We start from the raw sequence: 13,739 nt of genomic DNA on the forward strand, positions 1-13,739 counted from the left end.
AATATAAAAATTAGCCAGGCGTGGGGGCACGCGCCTGTAATCCTAGCTACTGGGGGGACTGAGGAACGAGAATCGCTTGAATCCGGGGGACGGAGGCTGCAGTAAGCAGAGATTGCGCCACTGTACTCCAGCCTGGGCAACAGAGCGTGACTCTGTCTCAAAACAAACAAACAAACAAATAAAAGTCAATCTCGTCAACAGTTAAGGTTCATTTGACCAAACTCATGGCATTTCACATATTATGTTCTTAATAAAGCCAATTTCCAGACAATCAACAGGTCATCTCCAAGGAGAAAAGTGAGGCAGGCGCTACTAGCCTCTGATTCAACGTCTGTGCAAGGATCTGCAGCAGGAGGCGAGGAGGCCCCGGCCTGTGTCAGGATTCGCACTTGGACGCCCGAGTGGCTCCAGGGCGGCCTCACCCAGACGCCGGCTGTGTGCGGCACATACCGAACTGCTGCAGGGAGTACACGGCGTCCTGCATGTGGATCCAGAAGCGCAGCCGCCCCAGTGAGACCTTGTCATAGGACACGGTGAGGGGCAGCTCGGTGGTGGAGCGGTTTATGACCTGATGAAGAAAGCCACACTGAGGGCCCTGCCCTCATACCCTTGCACCCAGCTGCCTGGCAGCCCTCGCCAACCCTGCCATCCCCCTTCCCATCCCCGTGTGGCCCCAGGTCAGCCATGACTGGGCCCAGCAAGCGTTGTCCCCCGGTCCCTCCTTCTGTCACCACAGGCCTCAGGCCCCAGCGTGCTGCGTTCCAGCACAGGGAGGTTCCCACCCCCACCAGGACCCCGTGAGCTCAGCAGCGCTAGCAGTGCCTGGTCTGTTTTGCTGCACGTGCCCCTTCAATTTCAAGCCGCACAAGTCCTGGTGCTCCAGAGGTGGCGCCTGCCACCCAGCTGCTAGGAATCCATGGCGCAGCATACGGCGCTGAGCTTGGCCTGCAGAGCCCTGGCCTGTCCTAAGAGTTGGAGACCACGGGACAAGCACAGCCCTGCAGCACATGGGCAAAGTGCCCTCAGGGCCTAAAGCACAGAGCAGGGGGTGGCCGTGGGGAGAACAGAAAGCTTCTGGAATGCAAAGCTAGCACGGGCAGTAGGGTGGATGTGTAGGCCTCAGAACCACGAGCTTAGTCCTGCAGCCTGCCGGGGCCTCACGCACACAGGCTGCGGGCCAGGTCCCAGGGTGCCGAGGTAGGAGGGTGAGGAACGGGTTCACAAGCGCGAGCCCACACCCTACAGCACGTGGGCAGTGACCACACCCAGTGAGCACCACCCTCCACGTGCTAGAACATCCAGCGAGGGCTGTGCTCTAATCCGCCTGCTCTGCCATGGCAGGCACGGCTGGTGTCAGGGTGTGGTGGAATCAGAGCCACAACCAGCAGGTGCCAGGTTGTCCTGAGAGCGGCTGTCAGGGTGCCCCACGCAGCCAAGTGGCATCAGTGAACGTGGACGGTGGCCTCCAGGCACCCCTCGAGCTGCCAAGTGTGTCCGAAGGGTGTCACTGCCTCCTCCATCTGGCAGTGCTGGGCCCAGCCACAGAAGGTGCCGACTTCCTGCACCTGCTGCATCCCAGCTGCCTGCTTCCTCTCTCAAGACAGCACCTATCGAATCTGGCCCCAAGTGAGACACAGCAACAGCGACACATGAGACAGACTGTGATTCGGGGGAAAAGCTGCTATTGGCACACGTGTTTCCATAACCACTGGAGCGCAGGCCACCACTGGCACAGCTGCGCCGCAAAGCCTGCCCCGGGCCTCTAACGAGACAGATCTGCAGACAGACACACAGGGTAGCCTTCTGCAGCTGCCTGCCCCTGTCCACCATCTCCTGAATGCCTGCAAGGAGTCAGCGGCATGAGGCTTCACAAGAGGTGACCACGAGCTGGTGCCACAGCTCACACAGCTCTGTATGGGGCATTTTAGCAGAACTTGCTGTCCTGAGGTTTGTCAGCAGCACACCAGCAAACTCCAGCAAACAGAGAAAGAGGTTGGAATTGCAGGGGCCGACAGAGAAACTATTCAGGGACAGGCTGGAGTGCCAGACCTGCTCGCCAGCCACTGCCTGCGCAGCCCCCAGCCTGCAGGTTGTATAGGAGCAATCAGTGACCCCAGAAGTGAAGGAGTCAGTATGTTAGGGACTGCAAGGGGTCTGAGGGAACAGCAGTACAGAGGGACTGTTCTGAGAGCCGCAGTCAGCAGGAGGCAGCAGGGCCTGGGCACAGATCAAAGCAGCCAGGTGCTCGCTTCTCCGTTTCCCAGCTGCACCCCCCCGCCAGCAAGCAAGCCCTCTGCTCTCCCCAGGACTGTTTCCTCATCAACAAAAAAGGGGAAAGGGCCCGCCTCAGAGGTCACAGGTGCCGAGAGCCTTAAGTGGAAGTGGCCGGCTCCTAGTGGGTGGTCCGGAGTGACAGTGATGGCTTGAAGGCAGGCAGGGCAGGGCGGCGATCCTGCAGGGCCCCAGCTGAGCGTTCACCTCTGAACCCCAAATAACCTCATCCGTGAAACAACGCCACAGCTTCCAGCACCACGATTACAGAAAGGTTCACAAAGTGCTTAGCACAGTGCCTCATGTGCAGTAAGAGACATTAAATATTAACCGCTTCTGTGAGTCTCAATACTGGCCAAAGGTTGGCCACATTTCATCTCCTCTCAAAGCAACTCTGGGAGAGCAGGCGCTGTCACTGCCCGTAACCACAGGGCGCCAGAGCCCAGAGAGCAGCCACTTCTATTCGCATAGGCCTTCCGCCTTGCCAGGGGCCACCCCGGGGGCTCCAGCTCCGAGGAAGGGCTGTCACCCGCTCCTCTGGCCGCCTGTGCAGGACCAGCCCTGGTGGGGAAAGCAGGAGTTTGCTCAGGACACTGTGAATTAATCTACATGGCACACCAGGAACTCACACGCAGACGCTGTTTCACACGGTGCTCATGTGCCTGCCCTCTAAGCGCTGCCCTCTACGCGCTGCATAAACAATCTTCCAGGGGCCTTTCACCAGTGACAGTCCAGAGGTTCAGCAGGACCCCGCAGCCAGCCAACGGCAAACCCAGCGCACCACCAGGGCCCCCCGCGTCACAACCCTCGCACACTCGAAGGCAGTGCTTCCCAGCATGGGTAAAAGCTCCGTGTCAAATGTCAGCAGTGGCCTGGTCCATTAGGGTGCGGGGGCTGCGGGGCCAGTCTTGGGGTCAGTGTCTCGCCAGCTGCACGACCAGCGGGCAGAGGTGTCACTCACCATCAGGTCCTTCACGCGGTTGCTGAGCTGGTCGATGAACAGGATGGGCAGGTAATGCACGGTTTTCCCCAGCTGGATCCTGGGATTAAAGCACAACTTTCCAAAGTCAGCACCAAGGCTTTTACCTTTCAATGAATCAACACATCCAGACACTGGGTTTACCCCAGAGAAGTGCCCCCAGCACCACCCTCAACTGCTTCTCAGTCACAATGACCCCAGGGCACAGCCTCCCCAAACGGAAGCAGAGAGCCTGACAACATATGCACGCTTGTGAGACCCACTCCCCACGAAGTGATGGCCACAGGTGGGAAAATGCCTCCACGGCCACTAGGAGCGGGGGAATTACAGGGACACGGCCGTACAGCAGAACCCAGGGCCCTCTGCGCACTGACACGGAGCAATCCCAGGACGCACTGACACGGAGCAATCCCAGGATGTGGCCGCTACACTTGGAAGGGCGAGTCACCTGCAGCCACCTGGGAGGCAGAGCTGTGGCGTGGGAGTTGGGGGGGGATCCCCAACACATGGGAGAGACGAGGTGAGCTCAGGTGGCCAAACACGTGAATTCCAATAATTGTATTTAACTGATGGCAAGTAATACTAAATAATCTAAAGATTAACTTTTAAGTAAATCTAAATGAGCCAAGTTAAAAAATCACAAGGGGAGCAAAGCAACCCGTTCCCATCAGCGCCTTCCGTTTTCTCTCCATGGAAGCCTTCGCCAGCCAGGAGCAAAGGGCAGGATGCTCCAGCTTGAATTCCTTTCTTCCCCCTTCCAGCCCTGTGGTAGCAGCACAACCTCAACGAGGGAGTGGGAAAGAGCTGGGAGGCCCGGGCAGCAAGTGCCTCCCCACAGAGGGGACTCCAGGGTGCAGGAGTGGCCTGCTGGCGAGTTCTGGCCAGCCAGGGTCCCAGCACCCTCCCCCCGGCGCTCCAGCTCTGGGGCCCCACTTACATCTTCATGTACCGATGCACATCGGCAGGCAGGGAGGACCCGTCGAAGACAAAGTTGTCCGCCATCACGTTCAGCGCCAGCCGCGGTCGCCAGTGGGACACTGGCTCATCCAGGGCACTCGTCGGCTTCTTCTCCGCCTCGATCTGCTGTTAAGTGAGGAAAACAGAGGCCAATGCTGGGACAGAAAACCATGCCCGGGACAGCAGGGTCAGCACCCTAACCTGTGAACAGAACAGCCACACAGACGGGCAAACTGTGCCCGGGACAGCAGGGTCAGCGCCCTAACCTGTGAACAGACGGCCACGCACGGGCACAACTGGGGGAGAGTCCAGCAGAGAGGGCAGAGCGGCCCCACAGCTGCCAATTCCCCCAGACTCTCGCCAAACACCTCCCCCCATCCTTATCTCCACGGAAGCCAGGGGGTGCTGCTTTGCAACATGTGGTCACGGACTTCACCAATTCCTTTTTTGGGGTCCTCAAACTAAGTGGGCCCACTTCTCGGAAGTTGAGAGGGTGAGAGCCCCCTGACCTTGGCAGAAGACTGTGCAAGTCCAGAGCTCACACAGCCCTGTGGCTGTAAGGAGACTGAGAGGGAGTCAGCTTCTAAAACCAAGCATGTGGGACTGCCTAAAGGAGACACACTGAGGATTACGCATGGCTCTTACATGAAGTTAAACTTAAATGGGACACGGACTGACAGGGAAATCTTAGTTCGGTTCAGATCTGATACATCCTAGAAAACACTATCGCCTTACCCATTTCCTACCTAAAGATACAGTTTAGCAATAATTTACATTACAAACGGTTTTCCACACCTCCTCACATTTGCTACCTGCAAGGGAGGCTTCCTGCGCTACATGCTACATACCCATCACCCCACCCACTTTTCAGGACACTGGAGAGGAGGGATGGGGGCCCCAGATGAGGGGGACACGGAGAGGGGCAGGTGAGGGATGTTCCTAAGGAGACAGATGCAAACTGGGGAGAGGCAGGAGCAGGTGTTGGTAGGGCTTTCAAAACCCCATCAACTCCGAGAGACCTCTCTCTCTCTCTGTCTGGAACAATTTCACAGCCTCTTCCTGGAAAGCTGCCATCTTTCTTGTTTTGTAAATTTTTCTGAGGCAGAGTCTCCCTCTGTCGCCCAGGCTGGAATGCAGTGGCATCATCTCACCTCACAGGTTCAAACGATTCTCCTCCCTCAGCCTCCCGAGTAGCTGGGATTACAGGCGTGTGCCACCACGTCCAGCTAATTTTTGTATTTTTAGTAGAGACGGGGTTTCACCATGTTGGCCAGGCTAGTCTCGAACTCCTGACTGCAGGTGATCCACCTGCCTCAGCCTCCCAAAGTGCTGGGATTACAGGCATGAGCCGCTGCGCCCGGCCTTGTTTTGTAAATTATCTCACCTTCCACTCAACACAAAGGTGGGTGTCAGAATTCCCTTGCTTTATCCTTGGCCTGTATTCATGATCACTTAAGTGACTTCCAGTTTTTACTTGCGCATCCACCTTTCTACAGATGTACAAACTACAACTTGTACCTCTACCTTTTCCATAATCTCCAATTACATTCTTAGAATAAACATCTAGGAATAGTCCAGTCCTACACAGAGTGCAGAATGAGCCCAGCTCTCATCTCCAGAGCTCCTGGTGAGAAGCTGCAGGCCAGCTCTGCAGGACCAGCGCTCCATCCCACCAGGTGCAGTAGGTGCCCCCAGAGACTGAGAGGGCCCACTCCCCGAGGGACTCTGCATCAAGAATGCCAGCGATCACTTCAACTGTCCCTAATTTTAGATAAAACTTGTCTGCAAATTCATGGATATGATTCAGCTGAAAGTCAGAAATGCACGCCAGTAACATTCCAATGGCTTTTGGCTTTACTCCCAACAAAGTCACTGGAGCCCTAGACATCGCCCGCCTGTGTGGAGAAAGACATGTCCGTTCTGACAGAGAGGCACAGCCTGTTATCAGTAACCCATGAAGACCCTCACCTGTGTATCAGACTCCCCGGTGAGCAGGTTGATTTCTTCTGGCTTGGGGACCATGTAGGTGGTCAGAGGACTGACCAGGTGCACCTGTTTCCCGTCGTGCCACGGCAGGACCCCAGCGTGATGGAGGAAGATGTAGGCATACAGCGTCCCATTGTTTCTCGTTTTCTTTGGTACAGAAACATTAACTGTCCTGAAACAGAACAATCATTTCCACTACATACATATTATATTCTGGGTCTCTAGAGCCTATTCAAATACCTTTATAAAGCGGCTTCAATAAACTAATTTTAGCTCAGAAGTACTAAAAATGAAACCCACCTGCCCAGGGCTTCACGAGTCGTGTGTGCGTGTGCGTTGTGTGTGTGTGTCCTGAGAACTCGGCACAGGTGTGGGCGCCTACAGCCGAAAGCAAAACAGCCCGCACTTCCTGCCTCCATCTCAGGAGGCTGAGAGGTCAATAACCCACCTGAGGCCACAAGGCTGAAGCAGCCAGATGGAAAGCAGCTTCTGGGCCTGGCCAGGGTACCAGCTGACCACACACATTGAATCACCCAACTCCGAAGCGACAGAAGCGAAGAGCAGCAGCCGCGAGGGCTCCAGGTGCCTCGGCCCACACTACTGGAACCTCAGAAATTTAATGTGGGTAGTTTTTTTGGGTGTTGTAGTTTTAAGGATAGAAAGATGATCAGCCACAAAGGACTGACTTTCAAGGCTGTCCGTCCTGACTGTGCGGCATCCAGCACGAGCTGAGGAAAGGTCCGGCGAGCTGCTACAACTGTAGGCCTCGGACCAGGCGCCTGGCTCTTCACCCGCACACCAGGGCCTGAAGTCCATACTCCAGCCCCATGGAAAAACCTCGCATTCCACCTGTTTATGGTTACATGAGTTCTTCTTCCTCTTTAAAAGTCTCTTTTTTGAGACAAGGTCTCGCTGTCACCAGGCTGAAAGTGCAGGGGTGCAATCACAGCTCACTGCATCCTCAACCTCCCGAGCTCAAGTGACCTCCTGCCTCAGTCTCCCGAGCAGCTGGGGCTACAGGTGGGCGTGCCACCATGCCTTGCTAACTTGGAAAACTGTTGTAGAGATGGGGTTTTGTCACATTGCCTAGGCTGGTCTTGAACTGCTGGGCTCAAGTGATCCTCCCGCCTTGGCCTCCCGAACTGCTGGGATTATAGGCATGAGTCACTGTGCCCGGCCTCTCCTTAAAAATCTTACGGTTGGCCAGGTGCGGCGGCTCACGCATGTAATCCCAGCACTTTGGGAGGCCGAGCCGGGTGGATCACGAGGTCAGGAGTTTCAGACCAGCCCGGTCAACATGGTGAAACCCCGTCTCTACTAAAAATAAAAAAATTAGCCAGGCGTGGTGGCGGGTGCCTGTAGTCTCAGCTACTTTGGAGGCTAAGGCAGGAGAATCGCTTGAACCCGGGAACCGGAGGTTGCAGTGAGCAGAGATCGCGCCACTGCACTCCAGCCTGGCAACAGAGCAAGACTCCATCTCAAAAAAAAAAAAAAAAAAAAATCTTACGGCCAAGGTTGTAACGAAAAACACAAAGGCATCTATGGCTCCTCACTACCCAGGAAAGAGTACGTCTCCACCAGGACATCTTAAGTGTCTCTCTTCAGGCAGAGGGTGCAGGGCTGTGTATTTCTGGTGGAATGTGCACTTGGAGACACTTGAGGGGGAGCTGTGTTAGAGTGCTCATTCTCCCCACTTCCTCCAGGCTGACGCTGTGCCAGGTCAAATGGAAAACCTCACTAGCTGTCCTTGGTAACTGGTACAGGGCCCGGCACGGAAGAGGCAGTATTCATGTCTGGGAAATTAAACCCAGTGCAGATGAATCCTGAGCATTTTTGAAAGGTGTGGGCAGCCACAACCGAGCGGGCAGCTTGGTCACCAGCACTTCTGGCCTCCCTTTCATGGAGGCAGAGAGAGGGCAGGAACTGGCTTGAGGTCACAGGCCCAAAGAGGCCAGGCAGAAACCGGCTTGCCAGTGCCTCCAGCTACCCACAGGGACTGGCTGCCTAGAGGGCGTGGAGTCCAGCATGAGTCTCAAACTTTCATTATTCTCTCCTCAGATACCTCCCAGGCAATGAAGGGAAATGGTTGACTTGTGAGAAGCAAATCATATTTAAAATTATACTTATTCAATTAAAAAAAATTAGGCCATGTCAGATGTAATTTTTAAGGTATTCTACATATTTGGACATTGATCTATTCTAACGTCACATGTCATTCATTTACGATTTTCTACAAAATTGCTCCCTCTATCCTCATCTCTTTTCCCTCACAAGTAACTTAAGTGAACTACTTCCACCAGGAAAAGACAAGTTGGTCCCCGGTAGTGAAACTGCAGAGTTGTCTGCTCTCCACTGGTTCACCAAGCAAGCGTGGCCCCTGCTCCTTCGGAGCCTCCCCCTCCAGGACATCCCACTGCCATCACACTCTGCTGAGAACTACTTCTTAAACGACATTCATCACCTGTCACCTTCCAGGCTGAATGTTTACAGGCCACGCATAGGCCTCCAGTTACGATATTCTACCACTTCAAGACATTCGGTAAGACTAGTTCTCTAAAATAAACATGTTATGTACAGAAAGCCAACTTTTAAACAGTCTGAACATGAGTAATGTTTTCCCTTTCACTGGCATTTTGTCCTACGCCCATACCTTTCAAATTTGGACTCCACATCAAAGTCTTCCACATTCAAGACCAGGTCGATGTTGTTCTCAGCACCCAGGTGGGACCTCGTCGCGGTGTACACGCTCAGCTGGAAAGGAGGGGGCGTCGAGACTCAGCTCGGCCAGGCCCTGGCAGGACGCACTCGCATCCCACGGCCAGCTGGAGGGCGGAAGACCTGGCCGCTGGGGAACCAGGAAAGGTTCCATCTCGACTCGCGCGGCCACAGCTCCGAACTGGGACGGGACGGCGACGTCTGGGGCCTGGAGGAGAGGCCCCCACCCCAACCCGCCCGGCCCCCGGCCCCGCGGACGCTCACCTGCAGCTTGGGCCGCCGCGCCAGGTAGGGCTGGATGCAGTTGGCGTCGCCGGAGCACGGGCGGGTGTAGACGATGCCGTACATGACCCAGCAGGTGTGCACCACGTAGACCACGAACACGCCCACCACCAGGCTGGTGAAGGAGCTGCGGCCGCTCCACATGGCGGCCCCGCGCCCGGCGCCCCCGGCCCGCCCGCCTCTCAGCCGCGAGCCCCGCCCGCCCGGCGCCCAGCCCGCCGCTCCGGGCTCCGCCGCTCACTGGAGAGCCGCCGCGCGCCGCCGCCACCGCCGCGGGGGAACGAATGCGCCGCGCGCCGCAGACCGCCGGCCGCCCCGCATGCTCCGGCCCCGCTCCCACCTGGCGCCGCGGGATTCGCCGGCCCCGCGCGCCGCTTCCGGGCCCCGCCGCCTGCCGGAAGTGGACGCGCCGCGCGGCTCCCTGGGAAACGGAGTCTCGGGATGCGGCGCGTGTGTGACGTTACCCGCCCGCGCCGCCCTCCTGGCGTGCCTCTCAGGGACCCAGGCGCTCAGCTGCTGGGGCCGCGGAGGGCGTTCGCGGGGCGCCGGGGAAGGCTACGGCCGCGGGGTCCCCGGGGCGCCGTCCCCAACCGCCGACGCCTGCCAGACCACCAAGTGGGGGCCATGTGGACGTGTGGGGAGCCTGGTGGAAGGTGATACTGGAATTCCGGCACTGGGCCTGCAACCCTTCTAGTCCACAGTTGTCAGAATCAAAAGGGAAGAAAAACGAAGTGCTCAGAACCCTCACGGAAGCCGGGCACCTCATCCCGTGTGTGGGTTTTTTCCCCAGTACAAACCCATTGTGGGGACAGGCGCTTTTGAAGAAAAAAATTCAAATTCCCAGGCTGAAGTGGCTCCTCACAGCCTTGAACCTGACCCCCCAGCTCCCCGCTAAAGCCGAGCGTGCCCAGCACGGCGAGGTCAGCAGAGGCCCCTCGGAGGGCGGCCGGGGAAGTCAGTGGGAGGCCCTCGGGCAGCCGGTGGATGGGCCGGCGACCTCCCCGACTCCATCAGAAGCGCTCAGTCTGTGCCCTTCAGTTACTGGAGCAGCTCCCGTCCTTTGGCCAGTTCTCTGGAAGTTCGTTTCCGTTTCTGTGTCTGCCACACGTGCAGCACAATCGAAAAACCTTGTTCGACATTTCTAGAAAGAGTAGATGCTACTGAAGACCCAATAGATTGCTGAGGGTTTTCAGAGCAGGGACAATTGCATCAGGGTGCTGGGCTCCGGGAAGAACTCAGAGGACTTGGCTGACTGGCGGATGGGACAGTGATTGGTGCCGAGACTGGGCCAGAGAAGCAGGTCTGCCTGGAGCAGGCACCCGAGGCCGCGTGCAGGGGCGGTCCTGGGCCACCAACCCCTGGAAGCTGGGCCAGGAGCTTCGGAGCCATCCGAGGCTTTTTTCGCCCCTCTCACGCTCATGCACTTAGTTACCCTCCCCACAGAGTCTTCTCACGGCGCGGTTTTCGTCTACCATTGCAGTGGTGTCTGACTGCACCCAGTGCCTCTATCGTTCCCCCCTCAGTCTGTTCTCGCTTCTTGGCAAACCTGTCCTTGGAAAGCCCTCTGCTGACTCCTGTTACCCTGATCAAATGCATCCTCCTGAGGAGGCTCGTGAGCCCTTTGCAGGGTGGCCCGAGAGGCATCACGCCCTGCTCTCCAGCCACTCTTGGGGTCCCCTACAGGGCCAGGCGTCCCACACCGGCAGCGGGTGCTGGTCCTGCCACAGTCTGTGCGATGTGTGAATGAAGGCTATAGACGTGTGGTCTGCGGGAGGCAAATTCCAACTCCAGCTGTCAAACATAAGGGGACTGGTAGGCTATCCAGGGTGGATTGTCTCACGGCATCCAGAGGCAGGAACCGAGGCAGGGACCTAGCCAGGCCTCCGGAAGGAGCTGCAAACCCAGGAGCTCTGGGGTGTGGCTTCATCTCCCTCCCTCCCTACCACCCTACCCCCATCTCTCCGTGTTCTTCAGATGCCTCATTTTCCTGTCAGGCACCTGGCCAGCTCTAGGAGCTGGAATCAGGTTGGTGCCTCCTTGGTCAGTGTCCACCCCTAGTGTCATCCACAGTGACCAACGGAAGGGGTGGCCGGTGGTGCAGGACATTGGCCATCTTGGGAAAGATCACAGAGACAGGAAGGGCCTCTCCAGCTGAGCAGATGAGAGGTTCTGCAGTGGTCTGGACACATTTGCACACTCATGGCCGTCCCCCTGCCCTGTTGAGAGACCCGATGAGGAAAGGGAGCCCTGCATCTGTCGCCTTCCGACTCCGACCGCCTGAGGCTGGGCTGCCGGCAAGCCGCGGCAGCATATGACAGCACTTGAAAGAAAGTCCCTGGAAAGAATGTGGATCATTGCAGAACTCCCTCAAGAAAGCGCCAGAGGAGGACCCCATCCAGCACCCCGCAGAACTCCTCAAACTCCTGCGTCCACACTCCCCCAGCGTGGTGGCTGTCTCTATCTCCCCAGGCTTAGCTGGCCTGGGTCTTGAAGGCCTCTCCTCCTGCTGTCCCCACGCAGCATCCTCTCTGCCACTGCACAGCTGGATGCAGTGAAGGCCAGGCGGCTGCGGCTGCTTGGGCAACAGGAGCTGCTTGACCCTGTTCTGCTGGCCTTGTTGGCCTCACTCCTGTGGAGAGCCAAGGTTACCCACGTCTCTGAAGCTAAGGCTTTCTTTCTAGGCCTGGGGGAGTCACATCTTGCATTCGTACCCACTGAGCTCCACGTCTATGGTTAGAGAATTTATCAACATTTTATAATGCTTTTATCAATTCCATCATTTGAGGGCCCTCTGGCAAGGAACCTGTTAGTACATGGAGTGCCTGGAATGTTCCAGAAAGCTAACATGAACAGCTGGCCCTTGCTGTCTTTATACACTGAGGACTCCAAAGGCCACTAAGGATGACAGGAAATGCAGGCTCCAAAAGATTTGGTTCCTTTGTGAGGCCCTCGGGCAGTGGTCAGACACGAAGGAAATAGGAAATCACCCCCAAACCACACCTCTCCCTACGAGGCCACAGCTGCCGATGCAGCCTTAGGAGGGGGATGGAGGGAGAGAGGAGGGCATCTGAATGTGGACACACCCTGCTGTGAGGGCTGTGGGCGGTCCTCAGACTGGAGCCAGCCCCCAGGCTCAGCTCAGCTCAGGGACCTCGTGCCCAGGCTTTCCTGGGGAGGAAGGTGTTGGATCTCCTGCCTCTCTGTATTCATTCACACTTTGGGTTTCTCTCTCTTCCGCGCATTCTAACATCTGCAGGATTTTTTTTTTTTTTTTTTTGAGACAGTCTCGCTCTGTCGCCCAGGCTGGAGTGGAGTGGCGCGATCTCAGCTCGCTGCAAGCTCCGCCTCCTGGGTTCACGCCATTCTCGTGCCTCAGCCTCCAGAGTAACAGGGACCACAGGCGCCCGCCACCACGCCCAGGTAATTTTTTGTATTTTTAGTAGAGACGGGGTTTCACCGTGTTAGCCAGGATGGTCTCGAGCTCCTGACCTTGTGATCCACCCGCCTCGGCCTCCCAAAGTGCTGGGATTACAGGCGTGAGCCACCGGGCCTGGCACATCTGCAGGATTTATGGATGAAGGGCCACAAACCCACATTTGGTCTCATTCAACAGATGTTGTGTCAGCAGGGCGAGGTGGGACTCTGTCTCTGCCCACACTACCTGCCCCTGGGGTTGTAGTTCTAGGAAAGGAAGTCTCAGACTGAGTTTTGATCTGGATTAAATTCTGTCCCAGGTGCAGATATTTATAGGCAAGCAGGGACAAGAGCCCTCAGGCAAAGCTGGGTATCCTGCGATGGGTGCCTCTGGGAGTTCGCAGATAACAAGGCCTTTTCCTGGAGGCAAAGCAGAAGCGTTCTGTGGCAGACCAGTCAGCTTTCTAGCAGGTCAGGGGCAGGGACATCTAGGCCCAAGGTGTCACCCCTGTGCCCGGCTGCTGGCTCTCCTCTTGCAAGGACACAGCTCTTACAGGACTTCCTAGCCCACCCAAGAACATCTTTCCATCATCGAAAAGTTATTGATAAGATTTTTCCATCATTGAAAAGTTATTGATAAGTGCCACCATGTGCATGAGCAGCCCTCCAGGTGCTGGCTTGTGGGCCGGTGTTTGAGAATCTCGCCAGTTGAATGTGGGCATCTGTTGCGGGTTTCCCAAAGGCTAACCGTTCGTGCCAGAGGGAGGCCGTGGCTCATTCCTAGGGCCCTGGGTGAGACTGGGGCTCATGCACACACAGGTATCGATGGCATGGGCTGTAACGAGCTGAGTGCCTGCTGCCCTTTCCTAGTGGGCGGGGGGGGGGGGGGTCCTGGAGAAAGAGGGGAGGCTGCTACTCTCCAGGGCCACAGGGAGCCCAGAACGCCATCTCCTGGTGTCAGCAGCAGCAAATCCGTATAAGTCTGCAGCAACTTAGCTTTTGCCTCCTCAGAGGAAATAATTCATCCAGGGGGCACAAGGCAGGGTCAGAGACTGAGGTAAGTTTCAGAGCAAGAGTGAAAGTTTATTAAAAAAGTGTTAGAGCAGGAACGAAAGGAAGTAAAGTACACTTGCAG

General features: G+C 56.7%; 1 protein-coding gene across 2 annotated transcripts in view; it reads right to left on the reverse strand.

Moving 5' to 3' along the window:
- The window catches only part of CLPTM1L (CLPTM1 like), a 28,926-nt gene extending 19,333 nt beyond the window's left edge, over positions 1-9,593 (reverse strand). Inside the window, exons 1-6 of one of the 2 annotated variants that reach the window (XM_063604162.1) lie at positions 9,173-9,593; positions 8,844-8,944; positions 6,176-6,365; positions 4,188-4,333; positions 3,233-3,311; positions 451-568 (exon numbers count right to left, since the gene is read on the reverse strand). In XM_063604162.1, coding sequence (XP_063460232.1) covers positions 451-568; positions 3,233-3,311; positions 4,188-4,333; positions 6,176-6,365; positions 8,844-8,944; positions 9,173-9,334 — 796 coding nt within the window. In that variant the 5' untranslated portion in view covers positions 9,335-9,593. The remainder of the gene's footprint in view (positions 1-450; positions 569-3,232; positions 3,312-4,187; positions 4,334-6,175; positions 6,366-8,843; positions 8,945-9,172) is intronic. The other variant, XM_063604163.1, reaches the window with a different exon arrangement.
- Positions 9,594-13,739: the final 4,146 nt, after the last annotated feature.

Source organism: Pan paniscus, chromosome 4 (genome assembly GCF_029289425.2).
Source record: "Pan paniscus chromosome 4, NHGRI_mPanPan1-v2.0_pri, whole genome shotgun sequence".
Taxonomy (NCBI): Eukaryota; Metazoa; Chordata; class Mammalia; order Primates; family Hominidae; genus Pan; species Pan paniscus.